At 41.2% G+C, this 23,702-nt stretch overlaps 1 protein-coding gene across 3 annotated transcripts in view; it reads right to left on the bottom strand.

The window, feature by feature from the left end:
- The window catches only part of LOC109987330 (transcription factor COE3), a 130,967-nt gene extending 108,434 nt beyond the window's left edge, over positions 1 to 22,533 (bottom strand). The window contains exons 1-4 of one of the 3 annotated variants that reach the window (XM_029278156.2): positions 20,888 to 22,533; positions 4,464 to 4,620; positions 2,312 to 2,375; positions 356 to 411 (exon numbers count right to left, since the gene is read on the bottom strand). In XM_029278156.2, the coding sequence (XP_029133989.1) occupies positions 356 to 411; positions 2,312 to 2,375; positions 4,464 to 4,620; positions 20,888 to 21,021 (411 nt within the window). In that variant the 5' untranslated portion in view covers positions 21,022 to 22,533. The remainder of the gene's footprint in view (positions 1 to 355; positions 412 to 2,311; positions 2,376 to 4,463; positions 4,621 to 20,887) is intronic. The other 2 variants (XM_020638371.3, XM_020638370.3) reach the window with 2 other exon arrangements.
- Between the last annotated feature and the right edge of the window lie 1,169 nt (positions 22,534 to 23,702).

Genomic DNA, 23,702 nt, shown 5'->3' with positions numbered 1-23,702 from the left:
GGCAGAGATTCCCAAAGAAGGAATTGAAACTATGGATAAAGACGTGGAGATGGTGTGAACATGTGCTGTACATTGTACAGAGCAAACTGGAGGTGAGTCAAAACTGATTAACTGTGGTTGTTGTGCTTCCTTCTTTAGTCAGCTAGCTCCCTGATTGGCTCTTTTTGTTCATGTGACAATCCTTGGCGTGCGTGCTCTACTGTCCTCGAGATTCCCAACAGCCAACAGGAGATCAGATAGTATTAAACATGTCTAATATCTACTGTGTCGTCACTGATTTTCTCTTTATTGGATTTTCTTAAAGTGGTCGAGGTGTCAGTTGTGGCTTTAGGTGTGAGGTTTAGTATCTTCTCACCTGTTTGGTCATGGAGTCGATGAGTCGAACAAAAAGATCCTGTTCTGTCCTGATGCCTGAAAAACACAAAAAGCACACACAAATGAGCCGAGCACACACACACACACACACACACACACACACACAGTTTTCAGTCAGAATGATGTGAGTGTGAGCGAGACTGTCTGCCTGACGACACACAACATACATTCATGCATTAGCCTGAAATGCTAATTTGATCTCAGTCTGCAGGAAGAAAAAAAAAAACAAAAAAAAAACAAAAGCAGTGATTCGTAATAATGTTCAGTAAATGAATTCTCTTATTATTTATGTCCCGGTTGTGTGTTTATGTTTGTGTAGCTTCTTCTTGTCGTCTCGTCCCGACTACGCTAACACCCCCCTCAGCAAAAACAAACATTAGCGCTGCTCCAGAGCTGTTTATTATTTATAGGCCAAACCCGCCTTTAACTGCAGAGCCCTCCCCCCCTACGCCTCCCCCCCTTCATCTCCCCCCCCCCCCCCCTGCTGCCTTTTTCCTCAAGGATAACAAGGAATCCTCATTCTCACACAAATTAAATATCAATCAGGATTGCTTGTCTTTTATTAGCTATGCATCCGAGCGTAAATGTGACACGAACACGACATGGGGTGGAGGAAGCAAATTGCAGGGAACACCTGTTAGCGGGCGCAGCAGCTCTAATTGCATTCAGTGGCTTCGGGTTTATTTTCTCCTCCTTGTTTGTCGGGCCGTTTCCTCGCAGCTTCCTGTGCTTTCTAATTGACATGATTCACTCCTCGCTCCGACGCCGAGTGTGAGCAGTCAGCGGCATTAAATGGCGGCTATCCGTCCCGCTTGCAGATGAGGTCAATTACCTCCGTACGATGCTAATCCGACGATGCCGCCTCATATTAGAGTGATTTATCCCCCTTTGGAAGAAAACACTCTTTTATGTCTCACTTTATCTGCGGCTCCTGCAGGGGTCTGAGTGCAGGGCTGGAGCGGAGCCAGCGCAGAGACGAGTGTATGTTTCCACTCTCTCTCCCCCCCCCCATGGACAAACCAGAGTTCAGGTTTAGTTAGCTGTCCGATACTCCAGATGCTCTCTCTCTCTCTCTCTCTCTCTCTCTCTCTCTTTCTGTCTCTCTGTGCTGATAATAAAAAACTTTTCCACTGAGGTGACCTTTAATATAAATTCCTTCTCTACAAATTCTGAACTCTAATTCATGCAGCAAAGTTCAGCTGCAAACACACACTCACACACACTCACACACACACACACAGTTAGTTTCACCTATGGGAGCAAGCGGCCATTAAATCAACTCCATCAATCAGCTGTGCAAACCTGAAACCAGTTCACATAAAGGCTCACCTGACCTGCACGCCTGCCATTTAGAAAAGGTTCAATGTGGTTTTAATATCATTCTGTCAGTCAGTTTAAGGAGTGTGTTCACAGTCAGCGGTTTGTCCTTAACATGAAAATCCTGCAAAATATTTTAACATAACGAATTCATTTGATTTAATTTGCCCTCCATCCTGCAGGAACTTCAACTTGAAGAGGAATTCTGGGTCTAAATGGCAAAAATAAATCACTGCAGTAGATTCCTCCAGCCTGCAGCAGTGAAACAGGCTGTAATGTCTGCAACATCATCCATGATGGATCAAAGTGTGTCCACTAAAAGTTGTTGTTTTCGTCGCTGACAGGCTCAGATTGTTATTCTAAGGGTCTGACAACATTACATGAAGGATCCCGACAAAGATAGAGCTTTATTTTAAAGGAGAAGATGATTTATTTAAACACAAACAGCGGTTACATCACTCTCCACAAACACACCAGACTACATTAAAACTAACAAACCATTTAAAACAGAAACCGACCAATTCAGGCAGCTGTAGAGCAGCAACTCCTGTGTTCTGTGACGTAAACTTCAAATAATAACGTCTGATTAAACGTCTTGTAAAACGTCTGGCAGACTCACCGTTGCTGTAGAGGAGCTGTAGCCTGTAGTGGATCCCGTTGTTGGTCTTCTCTCCGTTGTACTCCTGTCACACACACACACACACACACACACACACACACACACACACACACACACACACATTACACAGAGATCAGTGTGATGAAGGTGAGATAAAAACATGTTCAGACTGAGAGTTTGTGTGAGGCTGAAAACAGCAGGAAGCTTCAGAGCTCACAGTCAAAGCTGCAGCTGTCAAAGTCAAACATGTGCACAAATACTGCATACAATAAACCCAACACCCCTCCCCACAAACGATTAGATTTAGATTATCTTCCTTTTGGATCCAAAAATCATCATTTTGATCCTCTTTCTGATTAAAGTTAAGGAATGACAACCTCTATTATGAGTGAGTTTGATGATTGTGCTCCCTCCTCATGGGATCAGCGATGTCATCTTAAACTAGAGCATGTCATTATCACTTTAAATTAACTTAACAATGCAGGATGTATTTAAGCATGTTTTATTTTCTGCTAATTTGTAGTTTCCTGTAATTCCAGCCACAAATTTTGTTTTTGTGGGGTCAGCGGTAGCCTAGCGGGCGGCCCAGAATCAAGTCATTAAAGAACCTATTTTGCTGTTTTTCTCAACGACTGAAACTGAAAGAAAGAGTTTAATATTTGATCTCTTTGGTTTGAGTTGCAGTCAGAAGATATGACTCAGGGTTATGTGATTGTCACCTCACCTGGGAAGACAGATTTGTCTGTAGTTTTCTTTGGTTTGAATCAGAGTTTAGCTCATCTTTGGTATAATAATTGAATAAGTGTCCATTTTTCTAAGGGAGTGAACATTTCTATTTATCTCAAAATGGTCAGAGATTATTTTCAAACCCCCCTCCTGGACTTCTTAAACGTCTTTCCTTTGTAACTTCTCTCACTCTCCTATCTTGACATGACACCCTCTCCCTCCATTCTTGTTTCCTCTCTTTCTTCTTCTTTTATTTTTTTCTCTTTTCAGCCGTTTCGCCTGTTTTATCTTCTCTCTGCTTTCAGTCTCTGTCAGCCGGCCGCTCCCTGCCAACTGTGCCCGGGAGTGTTGGCTCAGTCCCAGTGCTTCTGTGTGTGTGTGTGTGTGTGTGTGTGTGTGTTTGTGTTCATGTGTGTGTGTGTGTGTGTGTGTGTGTGTGTGTGTCGGGGGATGTCGGGGCGAGAGACTAGAGGTCAAAGCCGAGGTGAGGTGAGCGAGTGAGTGGGTGGATCGGAGGGGAAGAAGTGGTGCCAGCTGGCAGCTGATCAAACGACACAAACTCTCACAACCTGTCTGGAGATTATCACTATTACTACTATTATTATTATTATTATCAGAAGTATTAGAAGTACTCTTAATACTATTTGTATTTCATCAAGTGGAACCCATCAAAAAAGAAATAAACCGGAAGAAATATTGGATTTGTTGGGGATAGAGAATGACGTCTTTCCGGGAGGCCTGCGGGGTCACAGGAATGGATTTCTCTACTAATCACTGGAATGGGACGGCACAGGAAAAAAGGTGAACGGGAGCGGACAGGAACGGGAATCGGTAGTGAATCAACTGACAAAGCTCTGGGGCAAGTCGGATATACTTAAAAAGAAGTTCATGAGAGTGGAGAGTGACTGTAGTGTGACACTGTGTGCTGTTTGTAAAACATGTAACTTTGCTGTCAAATACAGCAGTCCTCAGGGACAAGGCCTCCAGAGACACTGCTGAGACAATGGAGAAGTAGTAAAATAAATAAATATAAAAACGGGAGCGGGAGGGGACAGGATAGGAAGGAATGGGATGGGACAGAAGTGAGAAAACACTCCTTTATCAGCCTAATGTTGGGGACTATTTTTAGCAGCGAATTAATCCAAAGTTGGTGCTTCAGTCGTTGCTGTTACTGCAGGGAGCAGATCTATTTCATTTTTTTTCAATCAGGCTATAAACAAAACCTGCTTTTTTGAATGGGGTTTGTATGTGACTTCTGGTGCTTCTTCATCCAGCCTCAAGCAGACACTCGACAAACTGCAGGATTCTACACTTTCGCATTGGCTTCATTTTTAAACTAAGGTGGTCCCTGCTTTGAGTTAATCCAAATAAGTAAAAGTGCAACTCAATAATGTATATTTAATGTGATTAAAAATGTGTGTTTTACCTTGTCTTTCTCCACAAAGTCGATGTATGAAGTCCTCTCAATCTCGACTGGCTGACCCTGCCGGTCGTACAGCGCCAGCACAAAGTGGAAGAAGTTTGACTTCCTCAGGTTGGACGGCGGCTGCTTCTCAAAGTGTGCCCGAGCTAAACCCACACCGCTGAAACACAGAGAGACAGACAATATTTTATCACTTAAATCAAACATATGTGTGGTTGTTACAATACTGGAACTTTTAAATTCAATACTAATCTCTGTTTCTCCACCATTTTTACTCCGATGTATCTCAGGTGTAGTTTTGCAGGTTTCCATGTCAAATCAAGTCTTACCATACCAGATACTTTGACTGAAATGTTTATCTCTGTTAAGTTACAATGAATGAATATTTGAGGATTTGTTACTAGTATTAAACTTTTTATTCTGTTCTCGACCAGGACTCGCTAGTAAACTTGGCAGCATGATACCCCCCCCCCTTCAGGTGTCCAATCCAAACATGGCAAAAGGCCCAAACAAAGAAGTTATATGATTGTGCTTCAGTATCATTTCTCGGAGTTAAAAAAAGACTTTAACTGAGTGCGTGAATGGTAAAACAGCAGTGACTTAATTTTCAGCTGTTGATTTAAGGAGCAGTGGATGGAAATCCTGGCTAATCCTGAACTAAAATCGATGCTCCAGCAGGAAGCGACCTCTGCTCTCATCCCAGAGACGCTCGCAGAGTCTGCGGGGGAAACGCTCAAAGCAACAGCCGAATATTTTTACATCAATCTCATTTTCCCGCTCGTTTTGTTTCCTAAAACACTTTGTGATCAATATGATGGCCCGGGCGCAGATAAATATTTATTCATGCTCTGGGTTTGTTTTTGGAAACTCGCCTGCTCTCTCTCGGTGTGTGTGTTTCCCGGCTCAGGGGTGTATTCCCCAGACGGCAGATTAATACAGCCGTGACCTTTCTGCACCCCCATTACCAATGCTTAATGCCTCATTTGTAGGCCGGTTTGTTGGAAGCTAATTCTTCCGACTGGGTGAATGGACGGCTGCGTAGAGAGCGTGCAGGAGGAGGAGGAGGTGGAGGAGGAGGTGGAGGAGGGGAGCAGCTCAGGTGTGTTGGAGACGGTTTTTAAAGGAGGCTCGCTGGGAGTAAAGTGTCAGAAAACCTAACAGTGTTAAAACAGAAAATAACAGCGAGAGGAATCACAGCGCGCCAGCCTTCAACACTTTCACCACCAGATATTTTCAATGACTTCTTGTGAGAAAAAAAAAAAAATAACACACATCCACAAGCATCTGTTTTCATCCACGATGCTATTTTTAAGCACAGAGCTGACTGTACAGGAGGAAACAGCCGTCAACAACAACAACACACCGACAAAACAATGAGATATGTAGTCAAGTAAATCAGCACGTCATCAGCAAAATGTTGAGAACGCGTCACAAATATACAAGGTGGGTATTTTGTGATGTATTGTCATCGTGACTGATGCGTGTATTTGTTGTCTAAGCATCAGTTTTATGTTTTTACTGTTTTGTCCAGTGACTATTAACCCTTTAAAATAACAGACTGCATCGTTTTAGAAACAACTTCTTGATTTAAAAGTTGAGTCTGTAAGTATTTGTACGGTTTAATCTGCAAAACTTTTGATCATTTTCATGAATTTTTGGTTTCAATCACAATGTGTGGGATTAAAAAAAAGCTAAATTATCAAATTTACTTTTGACTCATCTAATCTTCGCACACCAGATACTTGGTTTTCTATGATCCCAGATTATGAAAACCATCACTTGAAAATTCTTTGATAAAGTTTCAAAAGATTCTTCCCATTGGTCCTGGGAATATATCACTTATATAACTCAAATATATAAAGACAAGGGAGAGAACAGGATGGAGAAAAGATGGCGCTGAGTTAGTCTGTCATTTGTTAAGCTCCTCCTCAAGCCTTTCCTTGTTTTATTTTTGGGAGTGTGAACATGCACTGTGGTAGTTGTGAACATGAAACTGAAAGAAATGAACATGAGCATGTTTACAGTGCAGTGGAGTGAAATGACAGAGTAGTAGGTAAAAAGAGTTGTTCATTATTAAAAGAAACAGAACGGTCCTTTAACATCAGCATCACGATGTTTCTTTATATTTATGTCCTTTGAGTTTAGTTGTATTTGTAATAAATCCTGCTGCAGACAAAGAGCTGATACAAACGCAGGTTTGACCGTTAAAACAAACAGAGAGGCGAGGCGATTCGCTGAATTTGGCACCTGTTTCATCAGAAGCATCACTTCCACCACTAAATCCAGCCCATTATCCCAATTACACACACTGCTATTCAGACAGCCCATCGGCCGGCGCTCAGCCTCTCGTCTCTGCTCTGCCTCCACTCAGAAAGCTCGTTAGCATTATTATTATTTCAATTATGCTAATTGTGCTGCAGCCACTCGTCGCCGCGCCTCGTATCCGGCTGTTAGCACTTGGCACAAGGTGTAATAAAAACAGTATCGATGGCACACGGCGCGCTCGAACATGCCCGGAGTGTAAATCACACGCCAACAGGCAGAGAGGAGGAGAATAACACACACACACACACACACACACACACGCACACACACACACACGCACACACACACACGCACGCGCACACACACACACACACACACACAGAACAAACAGGGAGACAAACGAGGGCCGGCGATTGTGCACGTTTCATCACAAAGCCTGAAATTAAAGGTCAGCGGGAGTCGTGTCGAGCACTCTGCAAACAATTACTGAGCGAGAAGCCGCTGCTGTCAGTTCATATAACACACACACACACACACGCACACACACACACACACACACACACACACACACACACACACACACACACACACACACACACACACACAATGAATAAATGTACTGCTTGAATATTTGGTTGAGCTTTTCGTCTCTCTCAGATTAAAAAAACAGACACCAAGTGATCCCAGTTAAGAACGTCATGAACTGGATCTGCACCTGCTGCAGCTTCTTCTACAACTCCTGCTGTTTGTGCAGACCTTTTTTTTTAAAAAAAAAAACAACAGAACTTGATTGAACATTTTAGCAGAGCTCTCAAGGTTTCCTTACACACCAAAAATGTGTGGGGCTGAAGTTGTTTGCAAATGTGTGCAAAATGATGCAGTCAAATGTTTCTGTTTTGCAGCCACAAAGAAAGTGAAATGTTGCCTCTATTCTCCCTCTCCACTCTGATACATTCTGATTTTTCCGCCTTTAAAGTTGGCAGAGATAGTAGTGACAGCAGCGGGTCAACATTTGGGAAATGGGCGAGCCAGCAGGATGAGACCAACTGTTAAGAAATAAGGAAGTTTTAAAAGTGCAGCCGAGAAGATTAGCAGCTAAAATAAAAACAAGGAAAATCACTGTCAGACCGAACTTTCTGTAAAGGTTTTGCCAAACGGTGCAGTAGAATATTTCTGATTGTTGGACATTTGCAGCCAGAGAACACCTGCAGGAGGTGAAGTGTTGACTGTATTCCTCCTTGACATTCTGTTATATAAAAGCTACAAACACAGAATTAGGCAGGGACAATCTTTAGCCGTTAAGTAGGCAGAGAAAGTAGCAACAGAGCAATGACGATGTCTGTTAAATTGGGGAAGAGTGCAGGACGGGACGGGCCGTTATGTTCTCAACTAGCCACAAATAGCAGCTAAATCGAAGCAGAACAAGTGAGCAGATGAAGCAGAGCGACTTAACATGTTTGTGTCTATGGTACTGATGCTAAACAAACTGTAATGATAAACAATGGGGACAGTGTTAGCTCAGATTTTGGAGCATGCACCATGAGACTTCCTTCTTTCCTTCCATGACTTCCCGGTCTCTCTTCAGCTGTCCTGCTTATTTAAAGGCAAACACTAGACGGTGTATCCGTTGCGTCCTGCTAAATTCTCTTCCAGAACGTCGGCATGCTGTGTTAAAAACACACTAGAGCATAAGATGCAAGAACTGTTTGCTTCAGTGTAAACAAAAAAAAAATCTAAGTATGTGTAATGACAGGACTTCCTCATGGCGTTGCCGTGGGAATTTCGTTGGGAAAAGTTAGCGACTGCACAGCAGGAAAAAACGTGACAAATTTGTCGTTTCTCTGCAGCAGCAGGAGCAGCAGCAGTAGTTTGTGTATTTAGTTCAAAAAGTACAGCAGTGTGTGAAGAGCCAGAGCAGATGAGCGTAAACATACAGGAGCTTAAAACAACTTACAGCGTCTGACACTACACACTGTGGGATGTGCACAGATATAGTGGGAGAAAACATGTGCTATTCTCCTGCTAACAAGTAAGGCTCTTTATAACTGAGCAGACCTGAAACAACCAGCTGCAACTTGACGTCTTTTTTTAAGATCAAGACAAAAATTCAGGGCTCCAAACTCCAAACTTAAACTGATATCTTCGAACAGTCTGCTTTAAGGTCGTCTAAATATATATACTATAAATACTTTCATACTTTTTGACACCACTTTGATTCAATCTCTGTTATGTTTTAGACTTCATAGTATCTAAGAGTAACAAAGCTTTAAAATATATATATATATTTCATAAGACAAGTGTGGAGTAAAATAATGAATCCAGGCAAACTCCTGCATATTGTTTGAATTGCACAAAAAACATGGTCCACATGTTGGTATGGAAACGTGGCCGATGTTTGTGTGCAGTTCAGACAGTGTGCAGGAGTTTGTATGCATTATTTGGTATTTAAGTGCAAAAAAAATACATTACATCATGGCAACAAAAATAGTCCTAAAGCTCTAAACACCCAACTATTTTAGTTTGTTTATTTTTGTATATAAACACGAACATAAATGAACAGTCCGACTTTTAACCTTTATACTTTTATTTGAAATGTAATGTGCTGGAATAATAAAAAAATTCTCCTTAAACGTCCTTTAGGACTGAATGTAGCGTGCTGGATGTTCGTTTACACACCTCATACACACACCCAAACACACACACACACGCACACACACACGCACACACACACACACCATGACATTAATCAAACAGGAGATGGAGTGTGACCGATGTTTGAGTCTTTAACCAGCGTGGCCTGCCGACTGACACACAAACGCACATAAATAAAACACACACACCGACCTAATGAGCCATACTATACACACAGACACAGACGCAGACGCACACACACACACACACACACACACACACACATATACACAAACTCTAATAGTGACTGGCTGGCTGCCATGATTTGAATCAAACAAACTAGAGGTTTAAATCTGATTCATCAGAAACAAACTCAGATCAAACACACAGACACCACACACACCCACACACACACACACACACACACACACACACACACACACACACACACACACACACACACACACACACACACACACACACACACACACACACAAAGCACAGGTTGTTATATTTGTATCACACAATAGCAGAGTAAAATGATCAATCAAAGCAGCAGTAGATCAGCAGCTCCTGTGTTCTGTGAGGTAAAACTACAGTTTTTGTATTCTGGTATCTTTGAAGAGAGTGATGTAACAGCTGTGTGTGGTTATAAAATCATCCTACAGCTTTTTTGGACCCGTTTACACCCAAAGGTATGTTTTTAAAAAGGGGCCCAGTTTCCATGGCTGCGCAACATTGGAAAAAACAAACTTTGTGATGACTTGTCTTCTCAGATATATATTGCAACTTGAGAAAAAAAGAAAGAAAAATAACACCAGAAATGTAAAAATGCACAAAATGTTCTTACATTGTTCAACATTAACAACAATATCAAGAAAATTTTAACAAATTATAAAAGTGAGCGTATTAGCTATAAGTGCTTCTGTGAACTTCTGCAGCAATTTAAACAAATATGTTTGTAACATGTCACTGCTTAACCAAATAAATCCAAAACGCCTTTCTTTTTTTACCACTAAACCGTCTTCAATTAACCTGAGGGTAGCTGATAGCTAGCTTGAGCTTCATCCGACAGCATTAAAATGTTGAGAAAGTAATGACACTACACCCTTGTCTCCTTCCAACAGGTAAATGTACACATACTGAGTGACAAATAGTTTTTTTCTTTAATAATTCATCTTTTTTTATTGCGATTATTTCACTGATATGTACACAGTCTAGAAGCAGACACATAAATACGATAGAAGAAAATGTTAGCCAGTTTGACTTTTGTTCTTTGCTGTTTTGGCTCTCAATGTTCACAAAGGATGTAGAATCCACCGGTGTGATTAGTACTGTACACACACACACACACACACACACACACACACACTCACACACTCACCATAAGGACTTCCTCTCTAATTGCTAGGGAAGTTTGGACGGTTAAAATATGCACATATTGTTCACGTATAGTACCGTGTGTTTACATGTGTGTGTGTTGATTTATGCAAGGCTGCACAATTACCCAGAAATACATTTACTTAGGTAGCCCCCCCACACACACACACACACAAACACACACACACACACACACCTGCTTGGTTAGCTCTTATTAGCCTTGTAATTCCAACTAATGACTGCAGGCTGGCTATGTGTGCGTGTGTGTGTGTGTGTGCGTGCGTGCGTGCGTGCGTGCGTGCGTGCGTGTGTGTGTCATTGGTTAAAACTTCCCGCACCTTGCCTCCCTCCTCTTTTCCTGATAGATTAATCAGCCTTGTCAGCCACACCAAACTCCATCTGAAAAACATCCTATTTCACACGGTGTGTAACATGCATGAATTAAATCTTTTCCCGATGTTTCACTTTGTTTAAAACATAAAAACAAAGCACAGAGAGTTTGTTAAAGTTATCACATTAAAGGACTTGCTCCCTCACAGATGCATTGTGGGAGGTTTCTGGCGCGGTGTCCCGGCGGTGGCGGTGCCGACGGGGAGAAAACGCCCGCTTACTGATTTCCATTTGTGCACCTTAATAGTGTGTGTCATTCCTAATTAGGGCGACTGGCTCGGGGAAACTGGTGGCTCGATGCTGGAATGGCTGCTCCTGTCATGCTGCAATTACCAACAAATTAGTCTTTAGACTGAGGGGCTTCTGCACTCACGCACACAGAGGGTGTGTGTATGAGAGTGTGTGTGTGTGTTTAGTAGTGCAGTCTTTGACGTGTGAAAATGCATCACAAAACTGTTTATTCTGCTTCATGTTTAACTTCACAATAAGAACAATACAAACACAAACAATGCCTGTTCATGCTTTTAGTTATAAAGCACCAAACTGCTGAATGACCAGCTGCACACTGTCATCACTCACATTCACATTGTTTGCCTTAAATCATCAAACTTACTTTGCCATGTTTGACTTATTTAGACAGATTTAATCTCCTACAGTTATATGACAAATACAACAAATATGTTAAAGTAGCAGATTTCTGTGTGGCATTTGGTCAATTTAAACTCATAGGAGTGACATTTGAGTCACTTTGTTTTCAGTAAAATATATTAAAATCTAAAATGTAATCTAATTCATTTAGTTCCCTGGATTATTTTATTTTTTTGTGATTTATTAGAGGGCTCGAGGAAAGAAAAAAGTAAGTCTCGGAGATTCATTTGCAGGTGTAAGTCTTTCAGTCAGAGATGTAAAATACGCCTTCTTAAATGGAATTTGGTGCATAAAACTGTCAAGTCTTCAGTCTTTTTTCCCCATTAGCTCAGCTCACTCGGGTCCCTGTGGTGCATTCAGGGTTCAGTAAATCTGAGTTTTCTGGTCCAGGAATGTAACCTGCTTACTTTCAGACATTCTCCAGAGGTTATACTCTTTGACATATTGAGACAAAGTTGAAAAACTGTAACAAAAAAAAAAAATGTCTTCATCAAGTTGTAAAAAAGATTTGTCAAATGGAATTTGGTGTAAAGAGGTGTCGGTACCAGTGAAAGCAGCAGTGTCTTTAAAAAATACTACATTTCCCCTTATTAATTCATCAAACTCTGGTCTCTGTGGTGCATTCAGGGCCTAGTAAATCTGAGTTTCCGCATGTTTTCTGGGCCCTTTTGGCTTCACACTCTGCTCAGATTTATTTTTTGAGGTTGTGTTGTGATGTTTTAATACTTTACTCCTCTGCTCTCAGGATGGATGGAGAGCCAGACTAATGCAGCTGCATGTTTTCTCTACTCAGCTGTTTCCTGCAGAACACATCCTTTACCCACACGCTGCCTGTCTCACTCTCTCTCTCTCACACACACACACACACACACACACACACACACACACACACACACACACACACACGCTGAGCCCATTACTGTGGTCACCTGCACTTCTCAGACGCAGCTCAGGGTTAATTGTTTGCAGCCTTTTTTTCCTTTTTTTTGATGCGTCGCTGCTTCTGATTAGCCGAGCCGGCCGCAGACGTTCAGCAGAGGAACATGAGGCGGAGGAGCCGAGCTCAAGTGTCGACGCTTTATTTACACGAGTCAACTTCACTTCCATCGCCGTGGTGATGAGGAGAAGGAGGAGGAGGAGGGTGAGAATTTACAGTAACAAGACTAACACGGCATTTGCTGTTTAATCATATATAACATGATTTTAAACCTAGGTTCAGGAGAGTTTAAGTGTGTGTATTTAAAGATGGGGGGGGGGGGGGTGTGTGTGTGTGTGTTGACGAATGCAAATATGGGAATAAGATGTTAAGAGGGGGAGATAAAAACAGAAAGTGATCGGTCGAGGCCTCAGCTGACCGTCGCTGTGAGTTATGGCTCTCTGATAAAAAGTCTCTCTGCGCTCACATCCATCAATGCCAGACTCCACAGACCTGTCTCCCCCCCTCACCCCCCCCCTCCCCTCCCCTCCCCCACGCACTCGCCCGCCACTGGGGAACACCGAATGATTGAGCCGAAGACGAATGGTGCCGCCGTGGTGGGGAATCCCCCCATCGACGATTATTCACCTCCTCCAGACCCTACCTGAACATCCCTGCTGAGCCTGGGAACCTGTACTTAATAACCCCCCCACCCTTCACCCCCTTCACCCCCCTCACCCCCCTCACCCCCCCTCCACCATACACAGCCTCCCTTTAACCCCACAGGACAAAGATAGGGCGTGGAGGGCAGGATCACTCACACTGCTCACTATTTTCTCGACCTCTTTTTTCTCTGTCTGGTGCGGAGTCGAGGAGGGTCGAGGGAAATCTGTTCACCTGACGCTTCATCACACACGCACACACACACACACACATGCACACACACACACACGCACACCACAACACATTATTTCTGCCTTTTATTAAGTCAAAAAAAGTTTTATCCTTAAACAAAAGTTTGAAGATTTAATTTTTGTAGCAGCTTCGACTAAAATTGTACTTTTCATGAAAAAGCTTCTGTGTTATTAATGAAAATAATATAGCAGAGAGACGACGCTTTATATTCTATTTGACAACATCAGAATACACTGAATATGGAATTAATTCACATGTTCACATGTTTTATACAAAAAGTTATGGATCCACAGTGCAGATTTAATGTACATGAATTAGTTGCATTTTGAAGTTTGGAAACGAGGGACACATTGTGAGGATTTCATGACAAACACATCTGCTCCCTGATGACTTAACTAACTGTCATTTGTAATGTCTTTCTGTTCTTATTTTCACCTAAATTTGGAATATTAGCTCCTTTTTTATCCGATTTAAATGTTCCCCAAACATACACATCTACTAATAACATTTAAAGAATGACACCTACTTTGAGAAAAGGACAACTGTTAGAGGTACTGTAGAGATAACAGCTGGATGAGGATTTTTAACCTACTTAAAGAAAAGAAACAAAAGAGTTTGCAACAAAAAGTTGGAAAAGTAAAATGTGTTTTATGATCCAGATCTCACAGCTCAGGTGTTTCATGTCTTAACGGCTACAAGACAACATTCTCTGCACAGATTTATTATAAAGACAAAACTGAGACTGAAAGTTCTCACAATATTGTCAACAACGTGAAAATCTTTCAAAATAAAGCTCTGTGAGATCCTTTTCCCGACTTCCACACAGTCCCCCTTTATGGGAAGTTCCCACTGCAGGACTTCATGTGTGTGTCGTTACATCATCCTCTGCAGAATTTAAAAATACAACTACAACTCTTGGCGCTTTTGACACAAATGTATTCTGAAATGATTCTCTCATCATGTAGAAGCTGGCAACAAAACTGGGACTGAAACTGTTTTATTTTTCACTTTAGAAAAGAGTCCCGCTTTTCTTTATTTCATTATGTCTATGTTTCATACATACATGTATCGCTGCAGAGCTACAACCGCTGCGTTAAATTCAAGACAGAGCTCTGATGTTTATCACAGACTTGGAAGTCCAGCTTCGATGGCCTGCCTCGTCCATTAGTCTAAACTGTTGGGTGATCTGATTTATAGGGCTTTTCTTAGTCGACTAAGAATCCTTCATAAAGTTATTGTCCCTGCTCCCCGACACCAGCACTTCATCCAACTGTCCAGCTTTTGTCTGGAATCAGCTGTAGAAAAATCTCTGCATTTAAAGAGATTTTTTATTATCTGGGATGCAAACATTTATCAAATGTTTTTTTTTTTTTTTTTATATCTTCTGATTCTGTAATTTGTTTTTCACTGCTGTCTGTTTTGTTCCATGTCTGTATCAGTATATTTGTGTCTGTGCTGGTGGAAGAGATTTTGTCCTTAATGAAACGTCCCTCCTGTTTAACTTAAGATGAAACTGAATAAAGAGCGTGTTCACTTTGTTAAACACACTCACACCGACTCCAACAACTACGTCACCTGTCATACTCTGTCAAAGCACATACATACAGATGTTTTTTGTTTTTTTTTACAGATGTTGACCTCTGATCTCTCACACACCTGCTACAGAACAACAGTTTGAGTGGGAAGCTTCTCTGGACAGTTTCTAGTTTTTATTTAAGAAGGGGGATGTAAGGTGTCGACACTCTGCAGGTTAAGTCATTTCTTAAGATAAATATGAAGCCAAATCACAAATCAAAAGTACGTTTTAAGATCTTTAATAATGTTTTCTGAGGTTGCATCCTGAGATACTGTCTCTTATTTGGGTCTATTTTTTTGGGTGTTGCATGTTTCTGATTTTGCCTGCATGCAGGTTCAGTCCCGGTCGTGATCCTTATCATGCATGTGTTTTGTAAAAAATAAATAAATGAAGCTTCGACATATGCTTGAGTGATTTTAGAATATGTGAATTATTATTTGTATGTTCGTCCTTTAGTTTAAGATATATATTTTTTTAATTGTGTATTCAAAAGATAAATATCAAAAACAATAGAGAACTACTTTTTCTTTGCATACATTTGTTTATATTCTTTCTCATCTTGTTTCCATCATTATAACTGTGACTCCAGCAGTGAGTTCATCTCTGCTTATAGATGTTTATAATGATAATACTAGATGTGTTTTTTTATTACAAATTCACCTCTTAATAAAGATCTGCTGCGACCAAAAGCTCCATTCAACAGACATCATGAATGTGAGAGTGAAAAATGTCCCACACTAAACAAGTCAGTCACAAAGAAGAGAAATACAACGTGCATGCTGAAAATATTCTGCATGTAAGACGACGGTAAACAACCGCATTGATTCAAAGAGATCTTCCCACAAGGGACTGAAACCAGCACAAAGCACAAAGCACAAAGCACAAACACACACACACACACACACAGCTAATGTGTGTACAGATTATTAATCCCCACTAATCTTCAGCGTCTGCAAACAGAAACAAAACATGAACACATCAAACTAACAGACAGACGTCTCGTCATCTCGGCACTGCTGCTGGAAACTCTGAAATAAGTGAATGTGAGGTCTCATCCTCACTTTAACATTCAGAGGATGTCTAAGATGATTTTGGTAGTTTTTTGAATGATGGAATGTTTTTTTTTTTATCTCCAGAGAGAGATTCAATGCTTTTGGGATTTACAGCTGAGAAATCAGAGACGAACACGGTCAATCAAATCTCATTTGAAGTGCACAGAAATGTTTCATTTGACTTGTCCTGCTTCTTACAAACTACTTTATTATCCTTTTTGCTTTATTTCTTTGTGTCACTTTCCCTTCACTTTGCCCTCTCTGTTTTATCGTCTTGTTTGGGAAAGACGCAGGTTTCAAGCACTGACGAGCTTTTGACCAAACCCCAGAAAGATTTCTTTTCATTTTAACTGAAGTTACAAACCGACTTAAAGCATCGAATAAAAGATGAAACCTCTGCTTTTGTTTGATCAGCAGAAACTTTAAACACTTTAAAAAAAGTAAGAGTGTATAATTACAAATATTTTGCACTCTTCCAGATCATTCATGACAAACACATGAACTTTTCTACATCATATTTATATTCAGTGAGACTCCTCTGAGTCCAGGTTTTAGATCAGCTTTTCCTTTGTCTCCGTCTCTCTTTATTATTTTAACTTCAATGTCTGCAAATAAATCAAATTGAGCAGGTCAAAATGAGAATTTTCAGATATTATGAGTTTGATTTGGAGCGTCATTGAATATTTTAGAGATCAGCAAAAAGCTTCAGGTTTTAAATGTGTTGTAGGTGTTCATTGCCTGATGAGTGAGTAAAAAGTGACTGAAAGGTGAAATTGACAAAGTAACACTAAAGCTTTGACTCACAACAAAGACGTTTACCTGACACCTTTGTAAATTCTCTGTGTTTTTGTGTGTTTTTATGTTTTCCCAGAACATATTATTTTGTGACGTTTACTCCCATAACCCCAAAAATCAACCAAAGGCGTCATTACAGCCGAATGCTTTCCTATAAAATCTCAAATAAATCATCTTTACACCGATCGTTTTTAATGCGAGAGAAGGAAGATAAAAAGTGACTCGTCTGTTTGCTGTTTTTAAATCACATGTGTCATCTCATTTCTCTCCAAGTATTCTCCCTGATCATGGTCACTCATCAATAATCAATCTGTGGACTGCACATTATCTGATAGATTTATCACAGGAGTTTAAATCTGGATGGACATTTTTCTAGATTGTCTAAATAAAAGCGATGAAACATTTGGTTTGTGAGCGCATCCTGTAACAGACAGCAGGTTCAGAGACAGAAAAGTCTCAGTCCTGTAATTATAATCAGAATAAAGTCAGATTTTATTCAGCTGGTATTCTCTCTTAGGTTCTCTAAAACTGTCCCTTCATTTATCTGATGAAAAGAGGAAAATGATTCTTCATCTTACTACATATAGGAGCTTCTTTCCTGTAGTTTTGAGTCGTCTGAATCGTGCTAAAAGATGCCTAACGTTGAATAAACTGTAAAGACATGCATGTTTTACGCAGCACAGAGCACCACACACACATGCACACACACACACACACACACACACACACACACACACACACACACACACTCACACTCACACACTCAGACTGTAACCTGAGACGCTCAGTGTTTCTCTGTCTGCTTCCTCTGAACGAAGCTTTTACAAAAAAAAACACAAACACAACAAATCTGCAGCTTCTGTTTGTTCACCTCCAATGAGAGAAAGAGATCAAAAACATGAAGACTGAAACAAACAGGAACAATCAAAAAAATATATCTGAAACAATGTCTTCATGTCTGCACAGCTCTTAACACTTTAAAATCTCTCTCATGTGAACCCTTTAAGACACTTAAACATTAATTAACAAAGAGTTTGAATGAATGTACAGCAGGAGAAACTGAGGCGCTGCTCAATGCATCCACACTGATGAACAATTTCTTCCTCAAAGTTCTTCAATTAGATTCTAACTCCCCTCCTGTTGGGCAAACATTCAAGTAGTTTTGGAAGGAATTTGCTTCTGAATATATTTCACCATTCATGCTTCAATTTTGGCTTTGTTTTTGTTTTTTTCCTCATCATGATCATAAATGTAAATTCAGTATTTTTCTGAGTTTTTTAACTTTTTTTTAAGCTTCATGTTTGCTCCTCTGAGACTTCATGTCTTACAGATTTGAATTCTCTCCATCAGAGGTTTGTGATTCTGTGCAGCTAAATAAACTTTATGACTTTATTATAATTAAGTTTAAGACACTGCACTGCACAAAAAAAAAAAAGCAGCAGCACATACTGTGCATATAAATCTGGCTCTCCACAGAGTGCTTTACATATCTACACACTGATGCTGCTGCTGCTGCTGCACAAAGAGCAGAACAATCACACCATGAATCAGTGTTCAGGTTAATGCTCTCGTCTATCAGTGGGAAATAAACTGTTAACTGTTTCAAGATGTACATATTTATATAATATAAAGTATATTTGCATCATTTATTGAGTAATCTTAGAGTCTGGATTGTTGCTCTGAAAATTCAGAACATCTGAACATCATTACTTTTATTTATTTTTTTACTACTTGCAAAGTTTTTTTAAATCAGTTAATTGAGGGAGTTATCAACACTGATGGTCACTGTTAACTCTTCTTAATTCAAAATTTGCCAAGTAGTTTAAAAACACTTCAACCCCAAAATCTGCTATGAAAATATTTTAACAATATATGAAGAGTTTACTGAAGTCGTTCAGATTTTAATGTTCCTTCACTCCGGTTCTAAAGGTCCTCTGATGTGAAACAGGTGTTTCAAGTCGCCAACTGGATGGTTCAAGCTCAAACTGCAGAATGCATCAAAACCTCTCAGTTTAAATTAACACAGAAAAATGATGCATGTGTAAAAGAAAACTATAAAACACTTCAAATGTGCTGGATTCATTTTAGTTCTTCGTTTTGGTGCCTGAATCTTGTTGCAGAATTCGAAGTTAAAAACGGTGTCATTTCGCAGATTCTGTGTTTTAATTCCTTCTTCAGACTACACTGAAATAATAATTGCTGATAGATTAAATGACGGGCTGTTTTCATGGTGATGGAGGAGTTTCTTCATGAGACTGTGAGAGCTTCAGCTGCTGATGTGCGCAGGTGATTTGAAAACGGAAGCAGCGCTTCAAGCTGCATTGATTTATTTAAGTCCAGCCTCAGATTTCACTCCAGCAGTTTAAACCATTAAAACTCTGCTTAATAATGTCAGAATTCACCAGAAATCAACGTCGGAGTTTTTAAGAAGAGGAGTTTTTTTTTACCTTTCAAAACTCGTGAATTTCACATTTTCTTAGTAATTAAGTGACGCTGTACACTTCGTTTATTTACAGTATTTTACATTTCCGGACACTCTGGCGCTTAAATTATTAAATATTGTTTTTGTCATTATTCAGGGGCTTCAAAAAGGATTTTAAAAAACGGATAAATGAATTTCAGAGTGCCCCTGTGTGAGTCAGCAGTCTGCCGGACTGCGTGGGTTTGTATCAGGGAGGTTAAAGTTATTTTACCCTGCATGTGAAACTCTGCAGAACGCTTTAATTTAACCTGTGACCCAGTTTAATTTGACTTTATTTCCTCCCCGAGATGATTCATGAATTAAACATCACTTAAAAACACTTTAATAAATTTCTACTCAGCGCCCCCAGAATCGGTGAACTTTGTAAATATTTGTGGATGAAATAAAATCAGTTGAGTTTAATTAAACAATGATACATTTATTGTTTTAACCATCTTCTAAATACGCTGTAAATATTATTAAAGAATCCCGGAGAACAGGCGGCTGCAGGTCGGACTCTATGCGCGCAGTGTGTGTGTGCGTGTGTGTGTGAGTGTATGTGCGCGTGTGTGTGTGCACAAACCAAACCGCGTGTCAAATTTGTTTAAATTAACGATTAAAGCTGCAGCGTGGGAAAGACTAACGACATTTCGGTTTGAGTTCTAGATGCTCAACAAGAGTGGAAGTAGGAGAGTAACTCGGCGTGTGTCTCCAGCCCGAGCGGGCAGCTGGTGAACCTGAACCCGGCGGAGAGGAGGAGGGAGTCGGGGTGAGGGGGCTGCTGCTCCGCGTTGAAACCATTCATACTGACTGCTTTGAGTAAACCGAGATATACACCGTGAACGGCTCAACTGACTTCATCTGGAGATTTTTCACAAATTAAAATTTGACTTCTCCTGAGTTATGATTATTTAGTTTCGTGTCAGTTTTGAAGTTTTTTTTTAAATCGAGAGTGAAAACCTTCCCAAAATGATGTTACGGTGAAAAGTAAAAGTTTGCAGTTTCGTGTTTGCAGCTTTCCCTGTGTAGTTATTTTATTATTTTGAAGATTATAAGTGGCTCAAATGCGCGCTGTGCATCCTCTGTGTTTTGTAAGTTTGGATTGACTATCTAAAAAGCGTACAAACTGAATCGATTGGCGTTTCTTTGCACTGTTTCTCAGCTGCTGCAGCAGCAGCTCTGGACTTTATGGTTCTAACTCAAATGGTTGCTAGTCGCTCTCCTGCAGACTGACTCAGATCTCCGTGCAGGTCACTGTAAAAACGGACCTGCAGGACTCGAACCTGAGCAGGACTTTCACCTTCACGCTGGAGTTTTCTCACTGTGGCATTAATCAGCCGCTTGGCACCGCGAAGCGCACAGAGGAACAGTTGAAGTGTTTCGGTGATATTTTTTTACCTCTGGGCCGCTGTGTTCGCGTCCAAAATCCCTGCGCCCTGCATCCAGGAGCGGACCGGGGTCATGCCGGTGGGGAGCGGCTCCTCCTTCATGGTCAGGGCCCCCCTGGGGAGGCTGTCCTGGATGGAGAACATCAAAGTGTCCTTCTGGGAGCTTCGTCTTCACCAGAAACAAGAAAGAAGAAGAGTAATCCTCCCTGTAGCAGCCACTCAAAAAGCCAAAGGACCACCTGGATTAAGGTGGAGAAAAGAGGAGCGATGAAGAGGAGGAGAGAGGAGGAGGGGAGGAGGGACACAGAGCGAGCTTCCCCAAAGTACCGGGTCCTGATCCAGAGAAGAGCCCGGGATCCCTCTGGGTTTCTCCGGGGTTGTTTTAGATCCCAGCACCGGCTCAGCTGCCCGGGCTTCAGTCTGCGTCTGTGTGAAGTTAAAAGAGGGCGGAGAGAGAGCAGCGCGGAGCGGGGAGAGAATCTCTGAGGAGCCGGGAGAGAGAGGGGACAATCAGCCGGGATCCGGAGAGCCTGACGCCGGGAGAACGGAGCGGAGAGCCGGGGATCAGAGGGAGGCGAGCAGCCGCGGATTGTGGAGAAATGAAAAGTGGGATAAAAAAACACGCGAGCGCTTCAAAAGGAGTAAAATGAAATGATTAGCAAACAAGAGGGAGGGACGGACCGAGGAAGGCTGCTGCTCCCGGGGGAACAGGGGGATTGGGCAGCGAGAAATCTCATCCCCCTCCCTCCCCGGCTCTTTATGGCTCCTCTGTCCCGGCGGAGAGCTCCTTCTCCCGGGGTCCGAGGCTCTGGAGCTCCCCGGGGACCGGCGTGGACCTGGAGGGGGCGGAGACAGCACCAAATTTGGACAGCTCATTTGGGTATTGGTCACACCTCTGGCACCTGATTGGGCAAAATGGCACGTTTCGTCATTGTTTTTTCAAAAGCTGCTCCAAATAAGGGTTTCCGCGTGTTCGGCTGTGCACACTGTAAAAAAATTGAAGCATCAATTTAAGTTGCAAAGTGGATAAAACAGGAGGAGTTAATGAGAGGAACAGATCTGATGCTGGAGGTGTGAACACACTGCATGATGGACACTTTTGAAACATTTTTAACAAAACAGACTGAAGTGATATTAAACAGGAGGGTGGTGAAGGATGCTCTGTCAAATTATTGAGAGCGTTTTGAACCCACAATGTGCAGGAATTTGTTGATGTGGTGAGTTTAAAACCACAGCAGAAAGCACGAGTCTATCAGGCAGATTTAAGCATCGCTTCAACTTGTTTTCTGCAGACATCCCTCAAGCACACCATGAGCACACTCTGTCACTTCTGTTTTATAAAAGATTTAAACGCTTTTAATAGAGGCTGACATTCTGCAGCAGATACAGAATCTCCTTCATCCAAACGTTCCTCATGCGCCCAGGCCTGCTCCGAGATACGAGACTGTAATACTGAACTCATCAGTTACACAGATCTGTATTCACTCCCTCCAACCTCACAGACTTCTGCAGATTTCGGGGGATTAACTGGTTTCATGTGGAATAATCTCCTCTGTCATCCCGCGTTCAGGCTGACTGACACGGGAGGCGCGTAAATTTGGCACCAATTTGCGCTTTTTTTTTTTTTTTACGCACGGACATATGGCGCTCACACACTCACATTCAGACACACACACATCAGGAGGGAAAGCTGCTAATAAGATGCGTTTTAGTGCAAGTGTTTTATTTCACACTGATGTAAAATTACGTTATTTAAATTTAGGATTAAGATTAAAAAAAAATAAAGGCCTCAAAATTACCAATAATAATAATAATTAATATTTTTTGATGTTTTTTGGGGGGGGGGGAATTGGGTTCCGTGGCACGAGCAGAATTCCTCTAATTAAGCCCAAACTCGCGAGCAGCGCTGATTAAATATTTATCCTCCTTTAGCCCGCCGCCTTCCTCAGGGGACATGGAAACGTCTGGAAAGCCTGGAAAAATATGTGAGCGCGAGGAGAGAAAAAGTCAATGAGACGCTGCAAACATGTTGGAGATGAAGAGGAAGAGGAGGAGGATGAAGAAGGTCCGGATTAGAAACCAGGCGGCAACAGGCTCCCGCGCTCTGCTAATGAGACTTTATGTTATTAATAATCATATTTTCTTATGTCTTTAATTATACTAATAATATAAAAGTAAGTAACGATAGTCCTTATTAATATGAATTCACGTCACGCTGCCATTAGTATTACTGCAACAAATACATAAAGACTGCAGGAGGATGACAATACATATCAGAACATTTCTGCACATTTAAGGAATTCATTTTTAAGATGTGTGACATTTCTACATCTTTTATTTGATTTAATTTAATTTAATTGATTTTTTTTAATATCATGATTCTCACTTTTGGGTTTTAGGTTTAGATCAGTCTCTGTAACAGTACCTGGAACCTTTAGCTAAATATTTGACACTCACTGTCTCTTCATTTGGATTAAAAAAATCTGCAGCTATGAGAACATTTAACCTGCTCTGGATCCCCTGGAGAACCTTCAGAATTAACTAAAAGGTCCTCTTAAAAAAAACCTGGAGCAATCACAGGTAATCCCGGAACACTTGTAGCACCCTCGAAATCTCTTCAGTGCTTAAGGAAGCTCCTTAAAGCCACTGAAGAGCCCTTGGAAAAAAGCCTCAGAGGTCTGTATACCTTTTTTAAAAGAGCTGAACTTTTCGTAAAAGCTGTGTATCAACCTGGACCACCCTGTGCATCACAGAACCCCCCCCCCCAAAATCCTTTCAGGACCTACAGGAAGCCCCAGGAATTCACTCACAGACCCTTGAATAAG

Source organism: Labrus bergylta, chromosome 9 (genome assembly GCF_963930695.1).
Source record: "Labrus bergylta chromosome 9, fLabBer1.1, whole genome shotgun sequence".
Taxonomy (NCBI): domain Eukaryota; kingdom Metazoa; phylum Chordata; class Actinopteri; order Labriformes; family Labridae; genus Labrus; species Labrus bergylta.
Note: the sequence above shows the minus strand (reverse complement) of the source record. Positions and strands in the feature narration are given on the sequence as shown.